The sequence below is a fragment of the Carassius gibelio genome, chromosome A14 (assembly GCF_023724105.1).
Source record: "Carassius gibelio isolate Cgi1373 ecotype wild population from Czech Republic chromosome A14, carGib1.2-hapl.c, whole genome shotgun sequence".
In the NCBI taxonomy this organism is placed as follows: domain Eukaryota; kingdom Metazoa; phylum Chordata; class Actinopteri; order Cypriniformes; family Cyprinidae; genus Carassius; species Carassius gibelio.
In genome coordinates this window covers 9986217-10003522 of record NC_068384.1, presented here as the reverse complement: position 1 = coordinate 10003522, position 17306 = coordinate 9986217, and the positions used below count along the sequence as shown (strand labels likewise).

At 38.0% G+C, this 17306-nt stretch overlaps 1 protein-coding gene across 9 annotated transcripts in view; it reads right to left on the bottom strand.

Annotated features, from left to right (window-relative positions):
* The window catches only part of LOC128027467 (protein diaphanous homolog 2), a 375948-nt gene that overhangs the window by 254884 nt on the left and 103758 nt on the right, over positions 1-17306 (bottom strand). For all 9 annotated transcript variants that reach the window (XM_052615104.1, XM_052615108.1, XM_052615109.1 and 6 more), the window contains 6 exons: positions 8999-9073; positions 8808-8877; positions 8022-8158; positions 6138-6246; positions 3066-3176; positions 580-692 (listed from right to left, as the gene is read on the bottom strand). In XM_052615104.1, the coding sequence (XP_052471064.1) occupies positions 580-692; positions 3066-3176; positions 6138-6246; positions 8022-8158; positions 8808-8877; positions 8999-9073 (615 nt within the window). The remainder of the gene's footprint in view (positions 1-579; positions 693-3065; positions 3177-6137; positions 6247-8021; positions 8159-8807; positions 8878-8998; positions 9074-17306) is intronic.

Below are 17306 nucleotides of genomic sequence, written 5' to 3'. Positions count from 1 at the left end.
CCCTCTGAGAGCTTATGGAAAGAGACCCAAACGATAAAAACCATCAAAAAATCATCACTAAAAAAATATGCTTTGCCATTTTTCAAATTCAGCGAATGGCTTCAAGCTACTTTATAACGGGACCGTGAGGTTACACACAAATCCAGAAGCTACTGCATATGGCTGCCACGTACGCAGCTGTGGCCTGAAGGGTCAGATGCAGATGTATAAACAGGGAGAAAATAAGTGTGTACGGATTTCCATAGCCGTGTGGCATAATCTATCCGCAGATTTGAGGGGGAATGAAACAGAGGAGAGGTGAGCGTAGAGGTTGCTCTCTGTGTCTCTGGAATGTCAGTATAATGAGCTCTGCGCCAGAGGAGGATGCTGGGATATGTGTGTGGTGTTGATGTGAAGAGGTTTGTTTACCACCAGAGTTGCCAGAGGCTGGACTGGAATTGAAAAAAAATAAAAAATAAATAAAAAACCTGATTCTCAAATCCCTTCCGAATGAACTGGAGGTCTTGGCTTTAGACCTATGAGCCACACCGGGCGCCCTTGCGGCTGCATGCACACACGAGGCAGTGGTAAAAAGGATATTCCATTTCTGCGCGGATGTCATCCAGTCGGTGAGACAGTTCGATGGAATCCTCCTCCTTATTTTCATTAAACACCTTCAGTTGAATGTCGAGCTCCTCTGTCTCCTTCAGCTCCTGTGATTACAGAGGTTGACATGAGAGGAATGAGTGACTGATGATGGGTCGTCATATAACATTGATAATACAACAGGATGAAAAAGTCATAAATTTAAATGTTTTTGGACATTTAAATTTTTTTTATAAGGCCTTGGATTGACCCGATTTGAGTTCTGTGGCTTTTATATGCTCTATGCTAGTTTAGGCCATGCTAGTGTACTTCTAAAGCCCCTTTCACACTGCACGTTGGACGCGGCAAATTGCCGGAATATTGCCGGGTCGCCTTCTGTGTGAAAGCATACACGTCCCGGGATTGATTCCAGCATTGAACCCGGGTCGGGGACCTATTAACATTGCCGGGTTCAACCCAGGACAAGTGCTGTGTGAACAAAAGCCAGATCCAATGCCGTGTCGAAGTGATGACGCGCGTTATCGCGCATATCTTTTACCAGCTGTTTTGAAGGAAGATCAATGTTTGCGATGAAAAAATATGTAACAACTGTAATGAAGCAGAGATCCGTTAGGTCCTCATTTTCCGCGCTGACGCCGAGATCGTTCGCTTACTTCAGTGAAAGTATAACGTGCCTAACGTTTTCGACTCGTACATTACACGTCACGCCCTGATGTTACGTGTCGTTACGGGACCTTTACTGGTTGTGTGTGAAAGCACGCACATATCCCGAGTAATCATTGGCAGTGTGAAAGTGCAAAATCTAGCGACCCGGGAACAATTGCCGGAACACTTTACCCATGTATTTGCCGGAATGGCAGTGTAAAAGGGGCTTAAATGTTGACCAGTTCAAAACTGCATTCAAAATTTACAGTTTACAGACATTAATATATTTAAAACAAGAAGTGCAAATGGAAACATAACTAAATGCACGTCTTGCCCAAACTTCCTGTTTAAGAAGGAAATACAAAAAAAAAAAAAAAGTGATGAATGGATGCCAACTGAGGAGAGGCTACAGTATGCTAATAATGAATCGACAGCCTATTCGCTAATTTTAAATAAGTTTGCCACTGGTCAAAAACAGCGTAACATCTCATTCATTTATATAGCGTCTGTCATACAACTCTGGCAGCAATTTAATGACATCAAGGATATAATGTGATTGGTTATCAAGGTACGCAGAAGTTGGTATCTCTCCATAATAATAGGGACATCTTTGAGAAAGCTGTGTTTGTCAAGTTATTCAAAACTCAGGTGCTAATTAAAACCATAAGTCTGATCATTGTTGTATAGCGCTGAGACTCAATCTGTTTTTCTATGTTACACAGATTGTCTTGCTATGTACGAGTAACATACGCGATAGATCTAAAGGGTTTAGAGAGAGGGAGAGATAAAGAAAGAGAGGATAAAATAGTTGTGCTTTACAACTTCACTATGAATCACTGCTGGGGTAGTTTATGGATGGTGAATAGCCAAATGTAACCCAATTTCTGTAGTTATCAATCAGTGGACTATACTTCAGGCATGCCATCTGTCTTAAAGGAACAGCCAATCAGAGAGAAAGAGAGCTCGCTATGCCGCAGTAGGAGGCAGGACTAAGTCTCGCACACACACACACACACACACACACACACACACACACACACACACACACACACACACATCCATCTCCTGAAATGTGTATTTTCATTTCATCAGACACCATTTTCTATCTCTCCTTGAGGATTTAGTGCATCTCATTTGTCATTTCACTTTGTTTCTTTCCCTTTGCATTTGCCATTTTGAGGATACTAAAACCTGGAACCTCATTATTCACAATTAGAGAACAATGTCATATTTAATTGTCCTATTAAACTTTCAAATACATTATTCATAAATTACGATAAGCTCATCATATGCAGGGGTAGATTGAGATAATTATAATAATTGCAGTAATAATAAGGGGAGCAGTCAAAATGACTTATTAAGAGTGACGAAATGTCCACATAAATGAGATGGTGAGTGATGTGCTGGCCTGGTTGTGGGCTTTGTGATTGATAATGATGTGTGTGGGGGTGAGCTGTACCATTACGGGAGAAGGACACCAAACCAGGGCACATTTTAGCTGTTAGTTTTGTTCATTTGTTCAAAAGTTTTTATTTGTTCCATAAAGCGATTTTTCAAACTACATATTTTTTTTAGCTTTCACTGATGTTTTAATCCCAAAATCTGTCATTTGATTACAAAAATGCTATTGTACATCTGTAGTTTAAGCATCTTTCCATGTATCTACTAACTTACCTTTACCACAAAAGAAAACCTAATGAGCATATATTATATTAATTATATTATAAAAAATAATATATTATAAACAGCACTAAAATCGAATAAATAATGATTGTAACGAAGTACAAAAAAAGTATAAATGGTGAATGAAATGATAAAGCAAAAGTTCTACTCACTGGTAGGATCTTCTTGAGGCCGCAGCGCAGAAACTCATTTCGTAAGTGTATCCTGAAGTCTAAATCATCTGGCGATGTAACGAGGGCATTGATCAGCTGCATGCAGGCCTCCTGTATTCACACACACACACCACCATTTAATGCAAGCAAATTCTTAGAATCATCCTTTCAGTGATAAATGATTAAAATGTAGTACTCTGCATCACCCTCTTATTACTACTGCCACCTTAAAGAAAAAAAAATCTATATCACATTACATAAAATGAATTCATAAGGATGGAATGAGGCAGTTGCTGCTGTGAAGGACTGGGAGAGAAAAAATGCTAAAAATGAAGGGAAAAGAAGCAAGTGGATTATTAAAGCTGTCCAGAGGAAGGAGGGAGCAGGCCAGGCTGAACAGATGTGTATTTTTAATTGATTTATCAGATCAGGGCAGTGGGCAGGGAGGAGTGCTGATGGTTCTTAACAGGCTATAAGGTGGCTCCAGGGAGCCGGCCAGGATGAGAAGGAATGCTCTTCGCTTGGTTGATCAATGCAGAGTAGAAAGATCATTCTTGACGGACATGTGAACAGTCTTCTTATACGTTCACCAGCCTTGGCCTGGGCTTTTGGAGTTGCTGTTGGCCTACATGTTTTATTCTCCTGCATGATTTTATCTGTCAGGAGCAGCTCCATCATTCGGACTCTTGCTTGTTCTGCCTTTGTCTGGCCACAAAAACAGAAACCTTATCTGAGTCAAGGAAAAGACACTGCTTAATACAACATTAATGACATGACAGCCATTTGGAGGAGATGCATAAGTTTGATTTACTTTTACTTTACTATTTACTTTTTTTTTTTTTTACAGGGGATGTTAGGAAGAAAGCTTGAATTAATTCAGTGGAGAAAAACTAAAAATAATAATAAAATTTGCTGATTTTATTTTATATATATATATATATATATATATATATATATATATATATATATATATATATATATATATATATATATATATATATATATATATATATATATATATATATTATTCCATTGCATTAAATGGGCAGGCCTAAAATGTAAAAATACAGATGAATAAAAAAAAAAAAACTGTAAAACAGGGCTGGGTGACAGTAAAATGAAACAAAAAATGAATTGAAAAATGCTGCTTTCCACAGCAGTTTTCTTGGGTTCAGGAGCAGCCTGAACCAAAGCATTATTCTTGATTCCTTCTCTCAAAGTCCCAGCTACCCAGAGGCTGCAGCAGGCGAACGCAATGAGGCCCACTTTGCTCCCATCGTGCAACATTATGCCCCAAAATCCCCAAAATTCTTAAACCTTCTCGTATTCCCATTTGAGCAATTATTTCAATTTGAATCATTGAAGAGGCCCACTGAGTGAATCTAGATCTTTCATCGAGTTCTCCCGAGGGCAAATGCATTTCATCATCAACACATTTGGAACGATGTTGCAGAAAGGGTGCTGGTGCAGGTTGCGATACTTATTTTCATTTATGGATTGCATTTGCAATGATGCTCTTCTGCAGCACAGTGCCTGAGGTGAATTCCAGCAGTGTAATTAAAAAACAGTACTGCTGGGACGGTTTTAAGTTTGCTTGCTTGCGTCACTGAGATGGCGTAACGGCAAAACACATTTTAATAAATTAAGTCAGGCTCTGCAGCCCATCGCAGGCTTTAAAAGTGTTCTTTTCTTTTAACCGCCAGCATTGGTGAGGTGTTTTAATTTACTTCACAATTAGTGGCGGTTCTTTTCATTAAAAGACTTTTTTTAAGGAGGAAAACAAGGCACCAAATCAAAGGGATTCATTCCCCCCTTCTCCTCTTGCTAGCCCGGTGTCATATCACCTTCTTCATTGCTCTCTCAACAGCTACACAAAGATTAGGGATTTGGTTAATGAATGTATGAGAGTGGCTTGTTGTGCTTGGTCACAGATCACCGCAGGCTGTGGAGAAGCAGAGAATGATAAATACAGGTGTGGTGCTGCATCCTTGCCCTTTTGATTCGGTTCCTCTGAGACCAGCCTGGAGAATGCAGAGGAAAAAGTAAGAAGGGAAGATGATAAATTAACCATCTCTCAAGAAGAGGTTGTTTTATTTATTTATTTATTTATTTATTTATTTATTTTGCTTGTTGTTGTCGCTAGTTTCCGGAGCCCCAAGTTCTTTGTGTGACCTGGATGGGGCTTATTAGGGTTTAGAATGCACCTCCCGTTCCATTAGAATAGCCAGCAGCTAGCTTCAATCTTGTGGTGGAGGTGGCAGGGTTGACAGACGACCACAGAACACAGTGAGAAAAGGGATACGGGGACTTGTTTACATGTCAAACCGAGCCGGGTTGCAGAAGAGCTTTGAGTGACAGATGTGCCAATTTCTACCTGGCTCCAGCATCAAAAAGAGCATTGGGAGTGAAGAGGCCTCACACACTGACTGACACTAAACAGAGCAGATCTATATCTGCTGCCCTGGGCAAGCTGAATTCTACTAATTATTTGAAATAAGTTAAATAAAACATGAGGACATACACCGTTTTAAAAAATTAAAACAAAAAATATGATGCTGATGTGTGTTCTACTTGAATATTCCTTGCTCGTTCAAGAGAATAACAGAAACATTCAGACTCAGTCTAAAGAACTTACACAAAGATATAAACTTACCTCAAATAAAATTAAATTGAATTAATAAAACAGCAATATAAAATAACAAAATATTAAAATAAAAAATAATACAAAAAAAATGTAAAACAATGAAAATGTAATACCATGAAAATTAATAAACATTTTTTGACACAATTCTAGCTATTAACTATAGCTATAAACTTTGCAGCTACAAAATATGTGTTGCATGTGCAAGTATGTACTGTATTTTTCGGACTATAAGTCGCACCTGAGTATCATCAGTCCAAAAATACGTCATGACGACGAAAAAAAACATGTAAGTCGCGACTTATAGTCGGGAAAATACAGTATGTGAATGTGTCTATAAAGAGTGTGATGAATTATAACATGAAGGTAATAAGTTGGGTAATAAGGGCAGCATTCTGACTCTGTTTTTGGGAAAGGGCACCAACACTGACCTGTAGCTGCTGGGCCTCGTGGTTCTCCAGCCCCTCCACTATCGGAGCAAACCTCTCCTTATTATTCCTCTCCGCAGCAATGGTCATGGCTGCCAGGATCTTATCCAGACTAAAGGAAAACAAGACGACAAAAAAAATCGGTGTGTTTAGGTAAACAAACTTTTTATCAAGACACGATCGTGACATTGGTTTAGAATGTTCACCCGAGTTGGTCTAAGATCGTAATCTCAGTCTCAGACGTTTACGCACTGGAACTGGAACAAAGCCACAGACTTTTATGGAGATTTAGAACTCACTAGGAATATAAAACACCAAAGGAAGCCTAATGTTCTCAATATTAATAAGAGAATCCATCTAGTCTACACTATGTGACGCTGTGTCCGAAGCAGCAACATAAGAGAACCAAAGAGATGCGTTTGGATAAAAGCCCTTATGAAACAAAAATATATTGCAGTATATCGTAAAATATCATGTAATATATTAGCATATATTGTTATATATATGTATTTTTTTCCAATATATTGCAATATATTGAAAGCGGCAATCATTTGTATATTTTGCAATATATTATATAATATATGTATCATCAATATATTATTAAATGTATTCAAAAATATAAAATATTAGAAAATAAAAAGGGTAAATAATATATTACAATATATCACAATATATTTTAAGAAATATATTGGTAAATATATTTTCGTTTCGTAAGGGAGTACAAGGAGTGTTGGTGAGTAAGCAAATTAAGGACTTCACAAGGTCCCATGTCTGTTTTGCTGACTTAAGCAGTGGTGGATTGCAGTCCAAGGTAAAAGAATAACAGAAAGTATCATAGACAAAATAAAAACTTCAGAACGGATCATTGTAAAAACAACCCCTTCAAAAAAAAAAAAAAAAAACACACATCACAGTTGTGTCTTAACAGTGTATATAACTAGTCTTGCTCTTATCAGGTTAGGAAAAGGAAATCCCTCATTTTGGATTTCATGTGATTTATTCCTTTAATAGCAAAGCGGAATTTTCAGCACCCATTACTCTACTCAATGTCATGATTCTCCAGAATTCATGGTGCAACACAAATGCATTTACTGTCACTTTTAATCAATTTAATTTGAAAAATCCTACGACATACCAGGGATCTACACCAGATGTTAAGTTTACTCTCACATGTCTCATTAACCCAAAATCGGTTTGCTTTGCTTCCTTTGTTGAAGAAACAGCGGAGATGAGTTTTGTCAAGCTAGGTGTAAGATCCGTGTTTTGTGATCCGGATGATTAAGTTGTAGTTGTGAGAGGGCTGTACAGAGTCTTTCATGCTGGTTCAAACATGGCTTCAGAATAAGCTACACCTCCTCAACTCCTAAAGAGGGCTTTGATGTGACAGCACTAAACATAAGTCAGTGTCACTGCACAGCGTTTTAGGCGGAAGGAGCTAGTTTCAGCGCTAAGTGAGGTATCAGAATTTTTACAGCTGTCACACAGATCTCTGATCACCTACATTCCTGTAAAAAACACTAATCTACTCATCTACCACACACCGATTCACTTAGCATAAGTGCAGTCTGTCTGCGTGTGTTTACTGAAACAGATCCCAGCGCTGAAGGTACTGATCGCCAGATAAAAATGATCAGTTGCAAACTCAGCTTTTTAATTATTCAACTACAAAACTAACACAGCACGCATACGCTTAGCCGGGGGGCTTTCTAGCAGGCTAATTTGAGACCGGCATAGTAACGTGTAACCTTACTGCTCTTTAATAGGCGCCTGCTAAGAAATATCAGTTTCTGGTCAGGATATATATAAATATATATATATAATTTGTATTAGTATTTCACATAGTGTATTTAAAGGTAGATTCTCAAGCCACTGTGCTAATGATCTTACATGTTCTCCTCTCCGATGATACAAACAGCTGACAGAATCTTGACAATCTCAGTCATCATATTAGTCTGCTTAGGATCGATCGCCCTTGCGAGGAGGAGGAGGCTTCGTTCGTCCCCCAAGATCCGTTGGAGGCCAAACTGGAAACAGAGACATCTCATTTTACTACAACTTGTAAAAATGTAAACATTTTGCAATGGTTAATTCCTTTAAACTTCAAGCAAACACTATGAACCCCTTGTGTATGGACAAATTTAGGCTTTCTTCTCCTGAAAGAGCCAATTAGGCAGGTGTAGATATGTTTTAGGATAAAATAATTTAAATGGGACAAATAATCATATTCCTGCATCTTTGTCTTCCTCGCAGAGCGTAATGCACTGCACTTGACCACACTTTGTGCAAAATGCAGAATGCATTCACTTGGGGGAGAATAAAATAAATAAAATAAAACATTTCCAGTAAAGTGTTTGGAATAAAATAGCATTCATATTTAACACGGCTGAGGTATAAACTGAACAATGTCATTACCATTTAAGCATGAAAGCAGCTTTAGAAATTATTGAATCTGATGATTATCTAGAGTTGAACAAGCTTCATTTGTGTTTAATAAAGCAGCAGGATTTCAATAAGAAATGTATTCATTCTCAAGGACAAATAGAGAGCTGGCATGATTTTATTTTCTTTGATATGTTGCGTTGCAGATTTTTTATTTATTTTTTTCACTCGGCACGTGTGGGACGCAAAATGATATAAACTACTCATGTTGGAGCTTTTAAATTCTAAACACACCTTATTGTTCATGAAGGCCTTGAGGCACTGAATGAGTTTATGCTGGTTCTTCTTGTCAATGTTCTCTTGCCTGAGGGAAAGAAAATCAGTGAGTAAAGAGAAAGATAAGAGTTTGTGAATGAGCAATCCAAAAGCACTGAAGAAAGGGAATTTCTTAAGATGACGACGTCAGAAAGTCCAGCGTAACTTACTGTTTCTTGTCAAGAAGCCTCTCCAGCACATCCAAAAGCAGCCCGAGACCTTCATAGCCAAAGTTATTCACCCAGCTAAAAATAAGAAGAGACAGGCAAAGAACTGCATTAGAATACATAAAACCACCTACAAGTCCACTACGAACAAGTTCATTACAGGTTCGAAAAGTTTGGTTTTGAAGATGAGCTGAGTCCCACCACTCCATTGTTTCTCAACTCTGGAAACAGTGAGATTTCTTCAGCTTTTTTCCCCCCCACATCAATATTACTGACAAACTGAACAGGTCATTGTGGCACCTGCAGCATCATACACAAAATGAGTCATTCTCGATCTCTCACAAAATGCCACGTGACAAGAACATGAAAAAAATTGCATTGTTCCGTTCCTCACATTTCTGCTGGTGGCTTAATGCGAAGGATTTTCCACATATGTATGAGCAGATGGAAATCTGGAGGAAAGAATAAAATATTTATGCATCCTAGAGGAGATATTTAGCTGAATTATTTCACTGAATTAAAAGTAATTAAAACAGTTTTCTTTGGAAGACAATTTGTATGTCTTTGTACTAAAACACTCACAGTTAAAAGTCAACACTTACATTTGCCACTTTTTAAAGATTCTGAGCCCTGTAATTTATGTGATTAACACACCTCTGCAAACAGATTCACCTAAGAATGCCACATTGGAAATGAAGTGAAGGCAAATGCAAACGAAAAATCTCTTTGTGTGTGCTGCCTTAAGGCAACTTGTGCAGGCCATGCACTCCAACAGGAAGATAAAGCATTGCATGGGAGATAACAGTAAAACTGATAATGGATTGTGTTAGATAATTGGCTATAAAACACAATGTATCTGGAGACATTATATGATCTGGGGATGGGGGGGGGTAAGAATAGGGAGAGAGAAAGATAGAGTGAGAGAGCTAAGCAGCATGTGATCGCATTTAGAGTACGCCATTAACATCGCTTGTTCTTAGCTCCAGATTGTCAATAAACCCAAATACATGGGGCAATTTGTTGCAATAAAGGACCATACGTCAATGAGTTATTCCTTTCTTTTTGATAATCATAGTGCACAATGCAACATGCATATTAAAGTCATCTGTATAAACCCATATGGTCACACAAGACCCTCAATTAGGGGTGATGCCTGCAGCCTAGGGCAGTTTAAGGCGGCTAAAATGCACTTTTTTACAGATCTGCAATTAAATTAGTCTAAAATTACAAAGACTGAGGCTCACCATGCCATTACTCAAAATTCATTAGCGACCCACCAAACTCAATTTGAAACTTATTACCATTTGCTGTACAGTGCATTATAATGGCCTGATTTGTTAATAAAACATAACAGTATAATGTGCAAAATTTGTACCCATCTGTTTACAGGGGGCTTGTCGTTTATTGTTTCCAATTTTGTCTCATCGCTTTTCAACTGTCTCTTATAAGAAAAAGCACAGTTTGAGGTCTTTGATGAAAAATGAGAACTTCGTGAGCAACCTTACCTAGCCTTGAAATATAAAAGCAGTGCCGCCGCTGTGGAGGAGGCCAGTAGAAATGAGGGACTTAACAAAAACATGGTTGAGTGTATCTAATTCACTTATAACAACAGTGTGGGTTATGGTTTCAGTCTGCAGCAGATGAGTGTTGTTGAGGATATTGTGGTAAGACCCAGTGAAATCTTAGCCAGCACTGACGCTGTACTGCTGCGGTCATGTCACTCAACAAAACTCTAACTACACTCAACCTAAATTACTGAGCAAACAAGATTTTATAGGGAGATGAGCCACCAGCTCACAGTGCAAGTTATGCATTGCAGTAAACACGGAATATTGCTATTCAGGCAATTTTAACCAAGCATTGGTTTTACATTTCTGAGTCATATAGGATATGCACTTAACACAAACATGATGCACAAATAATACAATTATTGGCAATAATAATTTTTATATTATGGTCGATATTATGGTACTATAAACTACTTTTAAAATTAATTTATTAATTTATACAATCAAAACATTATAATGTGCAGTATACACTGTGTGTGTGTGTGTGTGTGTGTGTGTGTGTGTATATATATATATATATATATATACATACATACATATATACATACATACATACATACATATATATATATATATATATACACACACACACACACACACACACACACACATAAACATATATAAAGGGTGGGTGATATACCAGTAAACAGAATTGACCGGTAGAAATTTGTCAACCGGTAGAGATTTTGATTTATGGTTGATTAATCATGATTTTTTGATTGTTTGATTTATGATTTTGTGTAATTTCTATTGCGGAAATGATCGTGAAAGTCTCTTCAAGAATTGTTAACCAAATTGAATTAATAAATCAAAAACTGTTATTCTGAAAACTCTTTAAAAATTCCTGATGGAACTTATGGCTCGAAACACTCATTCTCCTCCAGGTTTTAGGACTACAAATTGAACAGCTCTATAAACTTGTAGTGCAGATAATTCAAATTCAAATTAAGAAAATCACATAAAGCTATGCTCATACTGTACCACTAACAAGGATGAAAATGAAAGGAAATCGCTCTTTCAAAAGAGAACCATGCCAGTAAAAGATGATTGAATTAAAGACACCAGCATGGAGTGCTATCAGATGTTTTCTCTCAGCAGTTAGAGGCATCATGCATCACTTTAACACGTTTGAGATTCATTAAGCATCTTTACTTGTCCGCCTGTCTGTCTGCAAGTCAATCTTAGATCACCTGTCAGCTTTTCCTGTAAACCCCTGAGTAAACAATGCATCATTTCCTGTCAAATCAGCTCATCAGTGATCTACTCACACTCTGTGGCGTGGATCCAACAATTTGATGTAGACTTATTCATGAAATATTGATTGGTATAATCCTGGAGTTAAGCGGCAACAAAGCCAGCAGAGTTACCTGACATGAGCAAATACATTTTCTGGGTTAAATGAAACATGCATGGCTGTTAAAGTATACATATTTAACAGCTTTTCCATACACATAGTGCTAAACAATCAATAAACTGACAACGCTTAACCATTCAGAGCATAACACCTGTCTCTTTGATGGTGAAATATTGTGTTTACTTTAGCAATGACAAAATATTATTGCCATTTAAATCAAATGGAAAAAAAAGTCAACAGTTATGCCAATACAAGTTGTAGTGCAATTGTAATTAGGTTTGACATTCAATTTGCAATCACAGAGACATTATACTGCTATCTTGAACATCACAAAATAAATTGCAAATGCATGTGAAAAATCATTAACGAATGAGTGTATTGCATAACACCTCTTGATGCTCTAAAAGTCAGTTAACTGCCTTACGATTACCACAGGTTATTCCTCTGACCCCGTGCCTTTATTTTCAGAACCCTCTAATGTCAACCAAAAGCCTGGCTGACATTGTTATTGCACTTGAAGAAGCTTTAGAGTGGCGTGTCAGTGAGAACACTCTATGAGAGCAATGCCTTTCAAATTGTATTAGAGCTAAGCCATGGACCCTCTGATTGGGCTGCTCGTGGCCTATTCAGCACTGCTCTATTCCACTTGAGGCCCTCTGCTCCTAGCAACAAATTGCTCTCAACATTTCAACCCACCACCGAGCACCAGAACAGTTAGGCACTGACTAAATATTGCAACTGATGCCTTTATGCTGTTCATGACAATGTCCATGACTCTGAGTGATGCTGAAATCACAGGCAGGCTCAAGGCAAGGCTGAGAAGAGATTGACTTCCACGGTAAGAGTGAGTGAGTAAAACATAAAACAGACGGCGGGATATTCATTATATAGTGTTTTCTGTTAACTGTGAGATCTTTCATGGATATGGCACATTCATGCTTAAAGGCCATGACCTACTCCAAGAACCAGATGAAAGGTCAACATAAGCATGCAACAAAGATTAGACTGAAAAAAGAGCAACACATTTTAATCAACAGCGTAATAAAAAAAAAAAAAAAAACAATAAATAGAACAAAAGATCCCAAGTTTGAGCTACCTACTTAGTAACCACAAGATTTCAAATTGATACAATTTTTGGAATGTTTCCAGACAGTCCTGCATTCTGCTCTAATGAAGACATTATTTTCTGCTCTGCTGTTTATCCCATGACTGTTATTAGGATGACAAGTCAAAAGTGTGCTTATCACTCCCCTCCCTCCGTCGTGATCCGTCAAATGAATATGCCAGAGAAAAGTAGTAATTACCTGCGCTGGGTAGTGAGTGATAGAGAGGTAAAAAGGGAATGAAAAAAGATGCTTGGCTGATTTCATCACAATTGTGATGTGGACAGACACGGGCGGCCTGTGTTCTCACAGAGGTTTTTGCAGACGCGTGACAGATACTGGGTTTTGGAGCGTTAAACGGGGACTGAACCCAGTGGCACGCTCGAAGAACAATATCCCTGGTGTCAGCGTTCTGTGATGTGCCTGCCAGACACTTTAGAAGGAAGGCACCGGGGCAAGAACCTGCTCCATTTAAAAGAGCCGCTGTTCCCTCTAATGGCATTTGGATCCCAGCAGAAGTCTCAATACAGCCACAATGACTGCACATCAAACCAAATCAATGCCAGCTCCACTTCTCTCTGGAAGTGTAGGCTGTGAATATAGGGTCATGATAACAAAGAAAAAGCGCAAGGTAGCAATGTGTGAGTACATGAGAAAGGAGGGAGCTGTAGCAGGATTAAACGCATTTAAAGTCGTTGGGAATCTGCTTAAGTGATGAATGATCAACTGCATTAACTAAATACAATGTTTAGGAAGGCTTCATTGATAGCAGATTTCCAGAAAGCAGTATGTGCAAAAAAAATCTTAAAAGGGTGACATAGAAAAAGTAAATACAAACATATTTAAAAATGGTATAAAAAAAACATTTTATTTTTTTGTTGTAAATTGACTTTTTCTTGTCTGCTGCGTTTAATGTAACAGCTCAATTTTGTCACTAATGCAAACGGATCGCTTTCTCCAGATATTAAAAACCTCCTTGTCCATGTCTCCCGGTCTTCCTTCAACACTTTCTCACGTTAATGTGCAATCATTTTAATGACCCTTTTAATCATTTTAGTGTTAGCACGAATCAAATCAGAGCTTCATTTCCTGCGTGCTAAAACGTTCGCTTTAGCTATAGTGTAGCTGACCTGATCCGAGCCACGCGGGACAGTTTAACTTAATTCACCAGAGGCCATAAATATTTTAGACTTCAGTTCAAACATCTGGAATTATTGATCTGGTGGTGAAGTATGTCAGAGAGCGGGCGGACAGGGACAAGGCAATCAGTCATGACAGTCACCTCGCATGCTAATGGATTAGCGATTCCCTCGTTCAGAAGTCAATGGCGGCGTGTTTGTGTGTGTGCTCACAGCAAAGGACTGATGTGGGCTGTCACTCAGAAACAAGTAGGTCACCTGCTCCTCAATCTCCTGAAGACCCAAATAACTCAAAAACATCAGATAAACAGAGTGCTAGAGGAGTAATATGGAGCACTAACTTATATAATCTATCCATCTATATCACACTGTCACGGAATTGCAGAATTGCACTGAAAATAAAATAAAAAAGACAAAAGAAATCCATATTAGTCAGATATCGTAGTATGTAATTTCAGTGTAAGACAAGCCCCTAAAAACCGAGAAGGCTTGACAAAACAATTAAGGATGCGGTGAAAATCACAGACAGCCCAAAGATATTGAATTTAGCATGGCAGAATACTAATTTTCCCCCATGTACCTGTGCAATACCATTTCTCACTTAAATCAATATGGAATTCAAATCAGATATCTGAATTATGTATGGCTTGCTGCAGGGCTCCGCAGATACAGCTAGCTGTGAGGTTAACAGATGGTGGCATAAAATGAAATGGGCATCCCGCTTAAAATATACCCAGTCACCAAGGACATCAGGATTGGTGGGTTCCTTTACTGCTTTGGAAAAAGCTCTTCTGTAGTGGCAGATGTGACCACTGCTTCTATTAGACCCTCTATAACACAGTCTCAGGTACACTGGCTCGCACAAACACAAAAACATTGACAGGGCATGCAGGGCTATGACGGCTATGATGCGTGATCAATAATCTTCACGAAAAACACAGCATCTATTTTTACAAACAGCTTAGCCACAGTATAAGAACAAGTCCGCAAAATCAAACTCTGGGTCTTGCATAGTGCTAAACAACATAATTAGTAAGTAGCGTATATTTGCACAAATGACAGCCAGAAATAACTTCACTTAAGAACATATTAAAATAAAAACAAAAGAAAACGGTTGTAAAAAAGTGTTACTTTCTTCACTAGGCCACAATGAATGAGTTGAACAGATCAAATCTCACACCGTAGCCGTGCAAGTATGAATCGATCATTTGTCCGACTTCAGTCCTTTATTTCTCCTTGACACGGACTGGATCAGGGGAGCTGATCCAGAGCCTGAGGGCCAGAACTAGGTTTCTAATAACATTTGCAGAGAGAGAGAGAGAGGAGAGAGCAGAAACTAGTCGCACAGTACAGGAAAAATGTAAAACCTTAGCAGAGCGCTGCAAACTCTGCCTCACTCTGGTGCCAAGACGGTGTAGACAATTTATTTCACGGAACAACAGATGAAGTTTTGATAACTTTCTTGGGTTAACTCAACATACAGCAGCTCTAAAGATATTCAATGTTTTACCTCAAAATACTGCAGCCTGTCTGCTTCAACTCCTCTGACCTTGACGGTGAGGAAAGTACATCTCAGGCCCACAAAGTAAAATATGATCAACAGACATCATCCAGACAGTTATTTCCCAATACTTATACACTATTAATCAAAGTTGTCTTCTGATGCCCCTGCTCTAAACAGTCTCAGCCAAACATACGCCAACAAGCACTTACACACACAAACCATTCCTTGTTTATACGTTCCTATATAAAAAAATTAAAAAAATAATACTATATATAATTCATTATAGTGCCCTCCAAAGGTTCTAAATGCCCAAATCAAAAAATGCAAACAAACCTCATAATATCAATATTAAACCATTTGCAACTGTGATGCCTGATTATTAGAGAATAGGTTTTCCAGAATTTAGATGATTGGGTTAGCATGTCTTTATAGATTAACTTATAAACAGTAGTTCTGTTATTGTTAAATAATTACTATAGGACTATTATATAATTATAATTACTATACAATTATACAAATATGTTTTCATTAATTCATTAAAGTTGAAATAAAATACAAATATTTTTTTTTACATAAGTTCAAATAAAATACATTCTAAAATTACTAGAACTGAAATAAGTATAAATCAAAGCTAAATAGAAATATGAGGGGAAAAAATGACAAACACAAACAGCAAAAGGATAAAATCAAAAGCTAATTCAAAAGTACTGTATATTAATAGTACTAAAATACCACTGATTGATAGCTAATTAAGGTTAGCACACAACAGATGAATTAGATCAAAGTTTAGAGATGGCTTCGATGCATACTTTGTTTTTATTATTTATATATATGAAAAGAAAAATTCATAGTTTGTGTTGTCCCTTATGCAATCCATAAAATTATAAAGATTTATGCTGACATTGTGAAAAACCCAACATTGCCTAGGGCATTTCCAAACTTTTGGCAGGCACTGGATCATAGCTATTTCTCTCCCTCATCCACCATCTTTTATATACACACACACACACACACACACACACACACACACACACACGCAGTGCTTTATGGTACTGCCTAACAAGGATGCATTTTGCCTAATTTATTATGTTGCCTCCTCGCCTCTATGGAAGCAGCATAATTAAGATGCTTACCTTTTGGAATGGACAGAAGCCCTGATGCCTTAAATGCTGCATCCTTACACATTCACTAGATTTTGGAACAGAGCAATTGATTCATAGCAATAGATTCATCATACAAAGTGGCAATAGATGTGGATGTGCACTTCTAAGCAGTCTGGTGCTTAAAAGAAAACAAATCGTGACACCTGGAGCGTAATTTTTTCAAAGTCTACCATTCGGTGCTCTTTCAAAAACTTGAGTAGGGCTCATAGACTGTAAAAAATATATGGATGTAGTGTCCGTGATGTCACCCATAGACTCCTCAATAGCGGTTTTGAACATAGACAGTAAAAGAAATGGACACAGCGACCCCATTGGAACTCAATTGAGACAAATGAAGCCCATTTTTAGCGTTTTTTAGCACTTCCGTTTCTGACGCGCAGACTCAAACGAAGCTTGACGACGTCAGCAACCTGTCTGCCAGATGTAAATCTTCTAAGTGGCTGTGCGTGCAAACTGTCATCGTTAATCTTGCAGAGACGG